Source organism: Schistosoma mansoni, assembly GCF_000237925.1.
Source record: "Schistosoma mansoni, WGS project CABG00000000 data, supercontig 0237, strain Puerto Rico, whole genome shotgun sequence".
NCBI lineage: Eukaryota > Metazoa > Platyhelminthes > Trematoda > Strigeidida > Schistosomatidae > Schistosoma > Schistosoma mansoni.
Window position 1 is genome coordinate 133220 of NW_017386101.1, and position 16778 is coordinate 149997.

At 33.9% G+C, this 16778-nt stretch overlaps 1 protein-coding gene and 1 non-coding gene across 2 annotated transcripts in view; both read right to left on the minus strand.

Moving 5' to 3' along the window:
- The window catches only part of Smp_144440 (replication A protein, putative), a gene marked incomplete at both ends in the record, with an annotated part of 14384 nt that extends 6012 nt beyond the window's left edge, over positions 1-8372 (minus strand). The window contains 1 exon segment of the mRNA XM_018791209.1: positions 8365-8372. Within this exon segment, the coding sequence (XP_018647345.1) occupies positions 8365-8372 (8 nt within the window).
- A 5608-nt stretch (positions 8373-13980) lies between these two features.
- On the minus strand, positions 13981-14051 carry Smp_tRNA_02388_Pseudo_TTG.1.1. The gene has a single exon. It is a non-coding gene (tRNA).
- Between the last annotated feature and the right edge of the window lie 2727 nt (positions 14052-16778).

Sequence of the window (16778 nt, forward strand, 5' to 3'; positions counted from 1 at the left end):
GACCAAACCATCCAGCTCAGAGAACAAACCCACATCAAAATCACCCACCTGAGCTACAAATCTTCTCCACCATCTATTATTTCAATACCTAATGTCAATATAGTAGATCAGATGATGGTATTATGTAAACCCTGCCATTCTTTGGTTGATATACATTAACAAGGAAATGATTTTTATTCTGATAATGACTTATGGATCTAAATCCGAAACAACGTTACTTATTCTTCAAAGATAAAAGTTAGTTGGTCGCTAAAAATCAGATAAAACTTGACAGCTATTTCATTCTAATACAATACTCCTTTGCAATATGTACACACAACCGAACAAAAGATCCAGTCCAGGACTTAATGGTCTGACAATGTTAGAGTTAGCTCTAGACCAGTGAATCAAAGTTCAGTGAAGCACGATTCTAACTTTGATCAGTCCGTGTATTTCAAAAAATAAAAACAGTTCTCTTTCCTGATAACTATAATGACGATCAATACTGACCACATCTACTTTACTTGAAACAGTTCAATCTCTCAGAATAAGTTGTCACATACGGAATGTATTATTTATCATAAGTAATTTTGTTGGAAGGACAAGAATGTACGTAGTTCAAACAGATCGGTCTCATGATATGATTGAATAAACTTCTAAAAGAGACTACTGATGTCATTGACTTATCCTCAACAAGCATATCCACACCAATGTTGTAATTCGAACAGCTACTAAGACTACTTACAGAAAACGTTCAGGTAAAACTCAATAACTAATTTATATATATATACCGTAAAAGCAAGTACGTTGAAATAATAGAAAGTTGGACATTCACCTTCCTTAATGATTATACTTCATCTGTTATACACAGAACATGAGATATATAAAATGTGCTCGTTTACAATAATCATCAAACTGTACATCTTTTATGGTGAGATTCACAAAAATGATAACAGCCATGGAGTTAAAGCGACTTTTGTTTTAATAGTGAATAACTCCTAACTACTTAAGTAATAAATAAAATTAAAAACTTGGTTTTCATCTTTCGTTCAGTTACGACAACAGTTCAATGGTTTGAATTTGAAATTTGGGACTTACCACCCTTCTTCCAATAATGAATGTCATGTCGTATTACGTAATAATATTTTGGAATTGTTACCAATTATTTGTTCAAAAACTTCCACTTAAAATCTCCATCATGATTTCGCTGTGTAAACAATTTTATGATTTATCAATAGCAGTCTAATTCCTATAAAATAAAATCATTTTCATATTTTGTACTAAGGCTTTATGCTTGATTCAAAAGCTGTCTAGTGGTTAAGCGCTCGCACGCGAGACTGGTAGGTCCTGGGTTTGAATCTCGTGAGACAGGATCGTTGATGGATACTAAACACCTCTGAACAAACTATTTCCGTACATACAGGTTTATTTATAACTGACGTGTGCACACTTTTGTGGCTTAGATTTGCTCTTATCGATAATATGGAACACTTATTAAACATACTTTTTTACTTTAAAAACTAGCAGATAACGAAGTGTTGACGTAACCATGTTTTGTTTTTGTGAAATACTGTACGTTTTGATTATTCTTATATAACTTAATTGACTTTTAAACAATCATTGAATGAATAACTAGGTGAAATTCACTGTTTATTGCTTGATTTTACCTACTTATAGATCATTTTACATTTCCGACCCATTATTGTAGTACACCTACATCATATCGTACATCGTACCAATATAAACCGTTAGTTATTTTTTTCAAACTCTCACTATTGAGGGACTCCTCAACAGTGCGCATCCACGATGCCGCCTCGCGAGATTCCAACCCTGGACATACCAGTCTCACGCCAAAGCACTTAACTGATAGACCACTGAGCCGGCTGGCATCCAACGGTGTTAATGTCTAACTTCAACCAATCTATCGGTTAAGTGCTCCGGCGCGAGACTGGTAGGTCCTGGGTTTGAATCTCGCGAGTGCGGATTCGTGGATGCGCACTGTTGAGGAGTCCCACAATAGAACGAGTTGGCCGTCAAGCAGTGCTTCCAGGTTTTCCATGGTTGTCTAGCTTCAATTGACTTATGATTTCAACTGTATATAAAAAATTACTAAAAGTTTCCATAGAAAACCCTCTCTCACTATTGATCCTATAAACCCTACTTTGATTAAATATTTTCCAATCTGATTTGTAACCAGTTAGATTGTGTAGTTTTATTTTCACTATTTAAAAAAAAATACTAGATACCTAAGTAAACATCCTTAGCATATGTTAAGATAAAAAGTGTTTTAACAAACCTAAATTACTGAAAAAAACAACAATATGATCAATCGAACTATTCAAATTTGTGAACTACCTGTTCAGCAACCTTCCAAACACCACACAACCATTTTAACTAATTGATTGTATCTGTTATTAGAATGATTTATTCACATGATTTCATAAATTGTTTAAAAACCTATTTTGGCAGTAAATATTATGAAACCTAAATAGAGACATGTATGTTTGTCTCCTTGTTATTCGTAAACCGAATTTATGAGTCTAAGAGTAAAATGGTTACTCTATTATAATGGTGAAACTGACTAACAACTATTCTGGTTGAGCATAAATAATGACTAACCAATGTCAAAAAATCTCCCATATGGGAGTCCTGTAATAGGACGAAATGGCCGTCCAGTGCTCCCAGGTTTTCCATGGTGGTCTAGCTTCAATTGACTCATGATTTCAACTTTGAAAAATACTGAAATCTCCACAAAACCCCTTCTGACTTCCAATATATATTTGAAAGTTCTTTATCTGACCCCGGATGGATTCATGTGTGTGCATTGCTGAATAGAATAAAATTACACTGAAAACTTTAGATGCTTCGTTACTTTCGATGTTTGTAAAATTGACTGATCATTGATTAATGGTGATCAGTGTTATGTTTGTCTAATCCTTTAAGTGCTCATCGAAATCTATCGATCAAGTTGAGGGTTAATTACTGCCCAGAAAGCTCGCCGGTAGCGCCTCCAACTGACAGGCTAATTAACGCAGGTTTGAAACCCACGGGGAGCTTCAGACCGCGTTTCTAACAAATACCAGCAAGAATGAAACGCAGGTTCAATCATCTAGCACTTTAATTGTTCGCTCTACCAGATGTTATTCCACATCATGTTATATTATGTTATTTCACTTCACTATTATAATTCCCTATTGATCTCACAAAATAGTAGTTTGATAAATGTCAATTCTACATTTAAATCAATCCAGACTACTACTTTTGAATTAGCCTTTAAAATTAATACCTATCACAACTATGTCATACAGTTATCTCATTTTGAGTTCTGTAATTCAATACAGTTCGCTATTTTACTTAGAAGTAACCGCAGGTCTTTACAAGCAGAAACCGATTTGTAATGTGGTTTTAGTCACGGATCGATTAATTCATAACCATGTTCGAATATGATAAGTATTATACATGTACGAAATATTATAAGGACAGAAAACCAATATTTCTATTGAACTTCAATGGTTCTTCCTTTTATTGGGAATACTCCTTTCCTGATTGGTTTTCGTTGCTTTTTAAACTATTTTTAGTCTATTATATCAGTTGAAGACTATAATATTGGGTTGAAATACGTATTTCATAATTGATAAGTTTTGTTTACTTCGCTTTGATTTGTGTTTTATCCTAGCGCATGAAATTACGCCTGAAACGTTTAACTACTCACAAGTAGTCTCATAAAATAACATACATTCTCAGTTACATCGAATAGCTTTGACAAATCTCATTGTAATTCGAAGTTCTAGAAGATTTTTTGACCATTGTTGAAAATTTTAAGAAACCTAATTGGTTTAAAATAATGAGTTCTTGATAAATATAATACATTATAAAGAAAACTGTATGTAGTTAACTCTTCCGAACATGAATCACTAATCAGTCACCAAAAATTTAACTCCATAAAATTTCTCTAAAATTCAAATCTAATTTATAAATGTCTGTTTTAGTTTTTGTTAAAAGACTGATTGAAATATCAAATAGTTATGTAATTGAACATCTTGACGTTTCTCAGTGTCATGTAAACCAACTGATAAATCGATTGCACTTAACTCGAATACAGACGAAGACAGCAAATGTAGTAGCAGCCTCTGCATCAGTAGGCCTCATCATGCACAAAGGAAAAAGAAAGATTCTCAAATAAAACACGGAGAACACCAACCCAGTCACACTTGATGGAGAAATTCTGGAAGAGGTGGAATCATTCACGTTCGTCATTGATGAACAAGGAGGATCGGATGCAGATATAAAGGCGAAGATTAGCAAAGCAAGGACAGCATTTCTACAATTGAAGAACATATGGAACTCAAAACAACTGTCAACTAATTTCAAAGTCAGAATCTTCAATACGAACGTCAAGACAGTACTACTGTACGGAGCTGAAACGTGGAGAACTACTACGGCCATCATCAGGAAGGTACAAGTATTTATAAACAGTTGTCTACGCAAAATACTCAACATTCACTGACCGGATACTATCAGCAACAACGTTTTATGGGAGAGGACAAACCAGCTTCCAGCTGAAGAGGAAATCGGGAAAAGACGTTGGGAGTGGATGGGACATTCATTAAGGGAATCACCAAACTGCATCACGAGGCAATCCCTAACTTGGAATCCAGAAGGGAAGTGGAAAAGAGGAGGGCCAAAGAACACATAACGTCGGGAAATAGAAGCTGATATGAAAAGGATGAATGTTAACTGGAAAAAATTGGAAAGGATTGCCCAGGACAGAGTTGGATGGAGAATGGTGGTGTGCGGCCTATGCTACACACTAGTCACAAACAATTCGGTCAACAACAACAACAACGACAACAAAATTCTATCACATTTGTTCTCGTTATTTTATTTCATTTTGTATTTCTATACAAGTCATACAAGTCAATGAACTGAAACTATTGAATATAGGGTTTGTATACATTTTGTTAAATATGCGAAAATCAGTAACATATTTCATTCTATAATACTATAAAATTACATAAATCACAATGTATAACGTATAATATTGTATGATTGACCCTTGAACAGATTGATATAATTTAAATGATGAGAAATACATAATGTAATTACAAATGAATTTTAATGTTAATCAGTTTAAAATTTCGAATGTGAAGAATAAGATCATATTTATGGATGATATGGAGTGTTGAAATTAGGATGAAGCGCTGTAAAGCGGACATCTGCCTAGACTGTCTGTTATCTAGTTCGATACTCCTTGTGATCGTGTTTTAATGATTGGAACTTTCGAAGATCTTACGACCATGGTTTAGTACATAGGTTTTGAGGAAATAAATTTGTTCCTATGAAGAATAAGTCATACACCTTTATGACTTCGATGTCCGGTGGATCCAATGGAGCTGACCTATTCAGTAGTTCCTTGAAGTATTCTGCCCATCTTCTCCTCTATTCTTGAATCTCCGTGATTGTCTTCCCTTCTTTGTCCCTGACTGGTCTCTTCGGTTTACTATATCTCCCTGCTAGTTTCTTCGTTATGTCCGAGCGTTCCATGTACCTATATTAATTGTTGCTGTGGTTCTTAGAAGGGGCATCGGTCTCGTGACTTCCCAAGTACCTCGGTTTTCACCATGAGACGTCATAATTCCTCCTTCAACTTGGAGGACAGTGTTTAAATGGTTTGAATAGTTATGTTCTGGTTAGCGTTTTTTTAGCGAGTTAGTTTTCTACGGGATGGGGTCGCAAACCCCATGCCCAGCCCTACTCCTTTACCCGGGCTTGGGACCGGCACTAATTCTAGAAGAGCTACAGGTGGAGTTTATTGATTCCACGTACAAAACAATAAGATAAGGTAAGAGAGATAATTCATAATATATAGCTGCTGATGCTCATGATATGCAATGCATACTATCCAATCTATCAGAACGGATAGCTGAAGAATACTGCAATGACTCGAGGATAACTTTGCTAATGAGGCGCATTCGCTGTAATTTTCGGAATAGATGTCTAACTACCAGTTAATGAGCATCGGCCTACTACATTCTGATTAACTTATGTTAAGCAAGGTGAATACATTCAATTTCATTGATATATTAAGCTTTCGGAAAGTGATATTTTTTTACAGTATTTCACTGAATACCTTTATATAGATTAGGAAGTAACCCTAGTGCATAATGAGACAATCCGTTTAGAAGTAAACATTGCTGCACTGCAATCCTATATTTATTTGACTATATTACGATTGCTGGATGTTCTCTTGCCAGTGTTATTTCAATCCTAATACAGTTGACTGTGATTCTAAGTTCTAGTGTCAATACAAATCAAATTAAAATACGAAGATATCTTATTACAATGTTATTCCAATACCACTACTATCTCAGTCCATCGCGTCCACTCACTCATATTGTGGTTAACCCAAGTACTTACATATACATTCAGGAATATTGGTATTTAGATTCTTACTTAATTTATCTCTTCTCAGTCATCTAGTATAGAGATAACGAATATAAGAAGAATAAGGTAATCTTCCTTAAAATGCCTATTAACACTCCCGAACTTGGAGCTGAGAAGATATAAACGGATGAGGAAATTTACCTTTCTAAAAAACTTTCTGCTGAACTTTAATTATAATCATTTGTATTTATTGATAGTTAGTGTCATCACAGCTTCCTTGTTTTTGAATTGATCTGTATGTCATTTACAGTTCAAAGGAAAAGAAATTCGGTGTTCCTAATGCTTATTACGGTAATCCCGTAGAGTACATATTCTTTGGACGAAATGCTGTTAGCAATCTTTAACACAAGCCCAGTCACCTACCACTTTCTATTAAAAAGGAAGAAGACTGTTCCCAGTTGGTGAAATACATGTGCCCTTGCTACTAACATGGTCTAAAGAAGAAAAATGAAGGTACGTCAATTCTTGATCAAACTTGGGGTTATTTCACATTTTCAATCCCATGTTTCCAAGTTTTAAGTAGAAAATGAGCATTTCACTTACTGTATCACAGTACATGAAAGTACCGCATCATTAACTTAGTACATCAACCATGATTACAAATAAACACGGTTCCGATATACGAAAAATTTGATTATGTAGTTGATTTAACTGATAAGTCTCGCTATTTATGTTTACAGATTTAGTTAGCGTACTGGAACTTAAAACGATAGTTCCAAATAAGACTACCACGAATCATTCGATATAAATAGGCTAATATCAGCCTTTTCACTTTTAACTGTAAGTCGAAACAATGAACTTTGGAGTTTACTGGTTTCATACCAGTTCCCAGTGTAGGAACTACAGTTACGGACAAACAACCCTATTGTCTTCGTCAACAACTGTGCATCACCCCCTATGTAGAATTTATTTGTCTTTACTTTGTTTATTGTGGAAAACATAAAATATTGTTGCTGACAATGATGCATTCCAACCCAAGAATATTAAAAAATCGTTAGTCGGAAAACCCTTCCACGAAAAACTAACATTCTGTTTCATATATACTGTAGTGAACAGAACACGACTGGGGACAATCGAATGTATTTAAGCAAAATTTACAGACTATCTCAGTAAATTCTGATAACCAAACAATGAACAGTAAATTTGCAAAATGATAGCCAATTGTTTCAATCTTCACTGTTTCTTCTCTAATTTCATTGCTCATGCATTTTCCAAACGATTGCGCTTCATTTCAGTTCTTTGCTCATCGGTCTTCTGCCAAAATACATTCTATGTCTGACCAACACTATATACTACTTATATGGATATAAGTAGACCATACCATAGTACCAATAAACCATCTCTGCTAATATTACCACTTAGTGCAGTAATTTACCATAGAAAACATTTAACTATGCTTTAAAAATAAAAATTTGTATGTAGTCACTAATTCCAGTGTTTATTTTTAACGATTTCAACAAACACCATGATAACATAAAAATCCACGACAACCCCTTTAGCTGGGTTTTATCTCATGTCAGTAAATGGCAGGTCAACTCCATGTCCTGACTAAACCACGTAATTAAAAGTAAAATATTGTCTTAAGACTGAACTTCAATAAAGATTTTAAAAAATTGATTACTACGATCCATTTTTCAATTACAGAAATTGATTTATTGCAAACAATTTGAGAACATGTGACTGAAAATCGATAAAAACACTTAGTTCGTTTGACAAATGTGTATAAAATGGTTATTTTACTGTACATGAAATACTATGATATCACCTTTCTTCATTTATCCTAATCAATGAAATAAAAGCAACAACACTAGAACGAGACGACCGTCCAGTGTTTCCAGGTTATCCATGATGGTCTAGCTTCAATTGACTCATGATCTCAACTATAAAAAATTACTAAAATCTCCACAAAACCCCCCTCAGAACAACTATTTGAAAAATTACCTTACCATTGACAGCTTTTTAAATTATAGGTATGAACTACTTTATTCTATTTCACTGACTTAACGATATCAACTTCACTAAATAACCTCAAAGTTCATTTCAACCTGAAACATGATTATCAGTTCAAAGTTCATGTTAAAGTTGTCTATTTCTAAGAGTAAACATTAGTAATTCACAAGTTGACATCCGTTGATGATGTAATTCTCACGTTATTTGTTCTCTACTTCCAATGTTCATAAAAGAAGAATAAGAGAGTTTAATTAATTTCTCAACGTTATAAAGCCTATTGTGACTAGACGTCTCACACCTAACCTATATGTACAACAGGAAAGTGTAATAAACTTTTCTTTATTAATGGTAAATAGAAATTCAAACAAACAGTCTTCTCTTATACATAGTCAATCTTATTGTTCATATATTAATTTAATCTTGTCTTTAATTATGTCTTTGTGTCATGTGACCAGCTATTATTTTCATTACGATTACGTAATCATGACGCAATCATGTAATCATGTATCATAAGTGTTATTAAATACCCCTATTTTAAAAGACCAGTTGCTCTTTTGTTTATTTCAGCACATATTTTTTTAGATTTTAAATCACGAGTTAATCTTGATGCGACCACCATTAAAGACCTGAAGACAATAGACGACCACTTTGTTCTAGTATGAGACTCTTCAACTGCTTTCATCCATAACCCTGGATTCAACAATGTGAGATAGTAATGGGAGATGGAGACACAATATAGTGCATTAATTAAAGTTAGACATTGACACCGCTGTATCCCGGACCTGTGGTCTAGACGTTAAGTGTTTCTGTGCGAAACAGATCTAATGTTCGACTACCGGATGAGGAGTTGTAGATGCATTGTTCTGACTGCTAGGCACTCGGACAAAACGACACTCCTATGCTTCCAGGTTTCCAACGGTAATCTGATTAAGGTCAGTTCATGGTCTAAAATTCAAAGAAACTCAATGATCTTCACAAAACTCTACACTGATATTCACTCTAAACATGTACTCTACTACATCTTGCACGTTCCTAATCTAATCACGATTTTTGGAGTCCTTTTAAATACCTATATCAACTTCAGTAACTATCGTTTGTCAAACACTAATAGTATCTTAATTTCTAACTTGATATTACGTGACTGATAGATAACACTTATTTATGTTGTGTTTAGTGAAATTACGTAACCACTGAAATAATGAAGTCTAATCTTATCAACATGATCATTAGCATTGTTTTACATATATTTCGATACGCTTTATCTTAAACATGTCTGCTAAACACTTGTATCTATAACAGGATGTTGTTAATGAAGTGATTAACTAACAATCACTGGTACATGTTTATATGTATGGTGTGTATATGACTATCAGATTAACAAGATACCATAACTGTCATATAAACATAGATAAATATGAAAGAATGAATAATAACATAGATCACAATACCAGTCATTGGTTTTGTTGTCATCGCAACTAACATTACATATATATATATATATCCGTCGAAGTGATAATGAATAAAAATGGTAATAAATAAAAATGGACTAGACATAAAAAAAGGTTACTGTCTATAGACATTCGGTTTACAGCAAATTAAAGCGTATCAATTTGATACTCTTAATTCAACCGACTACCAATATAGTAATATGAGTGTATTGATTTGATTAAATTAAAATGTAAAATATAAGATGATACCGTAGTTATTTGCTGAACTTATCATAAAATTCATGATCTATCTGCATTAAACATATTGATTCTCTTCTTTTTAATACTTAGCTTTGATTCATAACTCCGCCTGTAGCTCCTCCGGGGCTACTGCCGGTCTCAAGCCCGGATATAGGAGGAGGGTTGGGCATTGGGTTAGCGACCCTATCCCGTAGAAAACCAACTCGCTAAAAAAACGCTAACTCTGTGATTTTACCATATATTGAAGTTATAAATAAATAGTAATATATTTGTAATATCCCAGTGAGTAGGAAAATTCGATTTTCTGACGTTTCGTGACAGGTTTGTTTTCATGATTGATCGCACCTAATATTCATGTGTTGTTCCATTGTATTATTTCAACTTAGATTATTGTTAACATTTGGTTATTTATTCTCCGAAGAAGTGGCTAACACTGAGTCACGAAACGTCAGAAAGTCTAATTTTTCTACTCATTGGGATATTATTTATAACAATAAGGCTATATCGAGGCAATACGCACAGTATGCACATATGCCAATAAGAGACTGACCAGTAGCAGTCCTAACAAATCGATGGGAAGATTCAAACAAGCAATACTGAGTAAATTTAAACTTCACCCCATTGCACAAGCAAGCGGCTATCAGGACTCAATAGCTGAGTGGAAAACGCGTTGGCGTTTGAAGCGAACTGTACTGGGTTCGAGTCCCAAAGTGAACATCAACTCTGAGATGCAGTTACATCCATCTGACGAGTCCCAAATAGGACGAAACGCTTGTCCTAGATTCCGCTATCCATCTTTGCTGACAATCTATCCAATGCTAAATTTATTCAAAATTATCAAATCAAAACTTGGTAATGATACCTCTATATGTTGAAGTTATATTATTTAGATTATATAAAACCTAGATCATATCTGGTTCACATGAAAATCAATATTATGATAATTTACCATCTTGTATGATAAACACAAAAATTAGTTTTTTTTTTAAAGTTTACTTCATTTGACCTATACTTGGAAAAATTTGCAATTAACTACAGTTATCTTGAATTCAACACTTCTACATATCTTCTATATTTTGATTATCTATCTCTCTTTCAGTTGAGTTTTACAAGTTTTCATTGATTTGTCTTTCTGTTGTTGTGGTCTTCCTTCAATCATGTAATTTAATCAACAATATACTGTTGTGACTCTGAAGGCCTTAACACCTCACAGTAGCACAATCCCCTTTTTAATTTTTGTATTATTTGAAGTTAGACATTAACACCGTTGGATGCCGGCCAACTCAGTGGTCTATCGGTTAAGTGCTCGGACCCAAGACTGGTAGGTCCTGAGTTCGCATCTCTTGGGGCGGGATCTTAGATGCGCACTGCTGAGGAGTCCCGCGATAGGACGAAACGGCCGTCCAGTGTTTCCAGGTTTTCCATGGTTGTCTAGCTTCAATTAACTCATGATCTCAACTATATAAAATTACTAAAATCTCCACAAAACCCCCTTTTGATTATCTGATATGTATTAAATAAATCTTTCAACTGAGTTAAAAACTCAGTATAATATCGATTGGTAATAACAACAAATTTCAAGTTGAAACAGCCTTACATATTTACTTGATGGGTTGCATACTCATGAGATGTATTAAAGTTTCATCTTAAGGAAAAGTGGTGGAAATAGGACTAAATGACCTTTTTTCTCAACCTTGTCAAACAGTACTTAAGTGTATTTTGCAAAATGTCACAATATGTACTAAAACTGACAAATAATTGTTTACATTATCGACTACTACTCATTAAAATTAGTGATGATTCATGGCAAAACTGATTTATTCTGAACATACTTATCAGTTAGATGTAATTAAATTAGTGGAACAGAAAATCAAATGTCTAGTAAGGTTGTTTTGTAGATCCACATGATATTTGAGCTAAACAAGTTAGATGTACTGGTCTAATGAGTTTCTTCATCGTCAACAAACTTCAGTATTCCCGTGGTTGATGATAAAATGTTAAAAAGAAGTTATCAAGTTTGTGTTATCAACAATGAAATGACTTCTGATTCTGATTAAAAGCAAATACCACAGTTTTGGGCAAAGATTAGTACATAAAGAAAATTTAATCTAATTTTTCTACGATACACTTACATGTTTTTTTTGTTTTCTATCTTTTTGGTGAATTAGTAAATCGACCACTTGGAAATCATCATCTTTGTCAACAGATTTAGATATCTAACTTATGCGTAAGGAACCCCGGTAATTAACCTTAATATGACGCCATCTGAGTTCTGAATTACTTTATTTTGTTGATACTTTGGTTTAGTTTAACCGAAAACAAAATAAAAGACGATATCAAGTCTAAGGTCATATGTCATTCCAGAAATTATAATTAAGTTACTGTATTAACACAAGAAAGTTCTAATTTTCCAAATACTCTTTATTTTAAGACGGTGGTTGGAGGTGGTCAACAGGAATCCCTGGACCTAGGTTGCGTGCTACTTAACACTCATCAGCAAGGTGTACCTGTAATCTCGAAGTAACTGATGCTTCCTGACGGATTCGATCCCGTGTTACCCAGCTTCACAATCAGAGACCTTACATAGATTATTTATTATTAGTATCAATTCATCTGTCTAGACAGCATAATAATTGACTCACTATGTCATAAAATTATGACTCAAACAGTTTATTGAAAAAATCAAACGTAATTAAAGTATTACATGTATTGTGAAGGTTTGAGTTTTCTGTTTGTTGATCAATGTCTATTAGCGTATGTGCATCCTCAACAGGTTTCTTTGATAATGTCATTACTTAAAAGTTTCAACAGAGATAGATTTTGAACAGCAATGGAATCCATATTACGTAATTTTTCTTATTTGCGACTCCTATGTTATTATTTCAGGGTGGATTTTCATACTAGGGCCCAAGTGTATCTTGATGATGTGTGTGATGAGATCCCTCAAGGATTCCTCGACAAGGTCTTTAGAAGTCAGGGAATAGCCAAGAGCATCTCATTTAACAACTATCTATTGGAGACTACTAGTAAGCTAATAGATTATGTTCTGTTCTGTATCGTTAAATTCAGCATGCTTTCAAAAGTTTCAGATGTTAACAGTTACCAACAAACTTATGTTTACTCTTGTTCTCTGTACATCAGCTAACCTTCAAGTAAATCTTATTTTACTCCACATCATCTACAGCCTGGGCTCAGCGGTAGAAGTATTCTGGGAGATCTAACAAGTGGTTAGGAAGTCATTATCAATTTTTCAGGTGACAAACTTATCAGTACACTAAACAGAACGAAACGCTCATCCTGAGCTCACTCGGTAACTATAACTTAACTTAAGTAATCAAAATACAATTACCATATCTTATTGAAATATTTTACTTCAAGTAACTCATCAAACATCGAGTATATTCGTAGAATTTTGAACTGGATGAATGCCTTTATAGCAAAGTTCAGCAAGTGTTATTCTGATCAAACGGTGATAAAATATCTTATCTGTAAACTACTATTCATTGACTACAAGACTTACTGAATACTTCAAGAAATAAGCAGTTTTAAGAAAGAAATACGCAATTGTTAAATACTGTCAAATGAATAATTTTCACAAAACGTCGAATAGTTTTTTACTACTTAAATCCAGTTTATAGAAATATCTTATTACATAACTGACTATTTAATTTATGCATGAATGTTATCTAATAAGAAATCAATGTTCTATGAACCGATCGGTTTTTTGTGTGTATAATTTAAAAACAAACATTTTATTTTAAAGTGTATTGTCTTCTTGAAAAGTTGACCAATGAATTAATAAACAATAGTTTCAAACACTCTAAACAAAGATGGATAGTGGCTAGTAGTAGAATACATGATGCGCGTTTCATCCCATTTGGGACTCGTCAGCTGGATGTACCTACATCTCAGAGTTGATGTTCACTCTGGGACTCGAACCCAGTACTGTTCGCTTCAAACGCTATCTCGTTATCCACTCAGCTACTGAGCCCTGATAGTTTCAAACACTCTGTTTAATTCTTCCTAAGGAAAACGTTTAGAAGTCGTATGAATTGTCGGGGAGTTGAAAGTATATACTGTTAGGAAGTTTAAACGAAACACAAAAACTATTCAATTTACCACAGTATGACATAATTGATCGAATGAAATCAACACATTAAGAATGGTCATTTTCACGCTTATATGAATGATAATAATAAATATATAAAAGTAATATACTTCTATACATATTCTCTTAATCATTTTCATATTGATAAAATCAGTAGATCAGTTTTATAATTGACAATAAAGTTATTTGGACGGGATGATAACCGGAGTTGAATGAAATCCTAGGTTATAACAGGATTGGAAGTTGGATTATAAGATCTAACTGGTTACTAGTTTTAAAATTTAGTTCAGTCATTCAATTGAACTGTTAAATGATTAAATGGTTAATCATTTGAATGCGGAACGGGCTGGGTTAGGTAGTTTGAAAGTTTGACTGATGATTGCTTTGATTGTTTGGAATGGCTGATAAAAAGATAAACTTTCAATATAGCTGGTAATTAGGTTTTCAAACTAAATCTGTAGAGTATTGGATTAGTTTATTTAAAGTTGTATGATCGAATTGTTGAATATAATTAAGATTTTCCCTTGTTTTCAATCATTGCCTCTGTATTACAGAGATAGTGTGAAGTCAGAAAAGTGATGTGTAGTTTATCCTATAATACTTAACACACATACTAGCTAACCACTGTAAATCTTGATTTATTTATGTCTACTCTTCAAATTCAATGATGGCTAGAGTTGGTGATGAATAATAAATCTTACAGTCAAAAGTTAGGATAACTCATTCATCTAATGTTTTTTTTGGGGGGGGTTGTCCTTTTGTTCCTTGCCAAGTATGGTTTCACAAGATGACTTAGCTATTCGAAAGATTACATCTAGAAAGTAGCCAAGTTTAATTACAAAATAATTATGATTTTAACATACAAGTAGCTTACTATCTTGACTTTCAGTTAATTAATCATACATCTTACATAATCATTGTCACATTGCTGAGACTAATAAATGTGAGTTTCTCACAGTAATATATTCTAACTATTCACAAACAGACTATTGATTTCGTTCAGTAAAGTTAAAATAACTAACAAACGAGAGTCCATGATATGGACAGATTATAATCATAATAAACTTTCATTTCAAATGGTATGACTCAGTGGTCTATCGGTCAAGTGCTCTGGTGCGAGACTGGTAGGTCCTGGGTTCGAATCTCGTGGAGCGGGATCGTGGATGCGCACTGCTAAGTAGTCCCACAACAAGACAAAACGGCCGTTCAGTGCTCTCAGGTTTTCTACGGTGGTCTAGCTTCAATTGACTCATGATTTCAAGTATATATAAAATGGTATTGTTGAAAAAAAACTTTATTGAATTGATCGAAAATTTATATCACACTACTTACTAGTAATACACATTCGTATGTGCTTTTATCCATAGTTTTCAAATATTTATTCACAACTGTCTATAAACACATAATAACAATAATATAAATGTAGTTTCCAAGACACATATAGACATATATGGAATATATAAATATATATACTTGTAAATCGATTTCACTTTACGTAATTAAATCCCTGTTCCAAAATTATATTCATCAAAATGAACAAATGTGATCATTAAGGCATGACAAATAATATTACCTTCAAAAATACTTTCTTTTTTTCTTCTCTTTTCAAGATTTTAAAACTAAACCGATACAAAAACAAAACAAAGTACTTACTTACTTACGCCTGTTACTCCCGCCAAAGATCAGCATTCTCCAACCCACTCTGCACCCCACCTTCCTTTCTAGTTCTATCCAATTGTTGTTCATTCTTCTCATGTCTGTCTCCATCTCTCGGAGTAATGTGTTCTTTGGTCTTCCTCTTCTTCTTTGGCATTCAGGATTCCATGTGAGGACTTGTCTTGTGACGCAGTTGGGTGATTTCCTCAATGTGTGTCCTATCCATTTCCAGTGCTTCTTCCTGATTTCTTCCTCCACTGGATGGAATATGGTTTGTTCTCTCCCATAGTAGAAAGTTGCTGACAGTGTCTGGCCAACGGATCTGAAGTCTTTTGCGTAGACAATTGTTAATAAACACCTATATCTTCTGGATGATGGCTTTCGTAGTTCTCCACGTCTCCACTCCATACAGTAGAACTATCTTGACATTTGTATTGAAAATTCTGACTTGGGTGTTGGTTGACAGACAGTTGTTTTGACTTCCAGATGTTCGTCAGTTGTAAATCTGAGAGAAAAAGTGTTCCCTAGAAAACCTCAAAAAATTTAAATAAACTTTTATTTTCAATATTTTAAAACTAAATGATCTAATTTTATCAACTTTCTTTAAATGAAAAAAACTTGTTCTACAAAATGTATTAATAAAACTATAAAATGATGAGATAGGGTTTTGTGGAGAATTTAGTATTTATATAGTTGAAATCATGAGTCAATTGAAGCTAGACCACCATGGAAAATCTGGAAGCACTGGACAGCCAATGGTGTTGGATGCCGGCTCAGTGGTCTATCGGTTAAGTGCTCTGGCGCGAGACTGGTAGGTCCTGGGTTCGAATCTCGCGAGTGCGGGATCGTGGATGCGCACTGCCCCTGAGGAGTCCCATAATAGGACGAGTTGGCCGTGCAGTGCTTCTATGTTTTCCATGGTTGTCTAGCTTCAATTGACTCATGATTTCAAC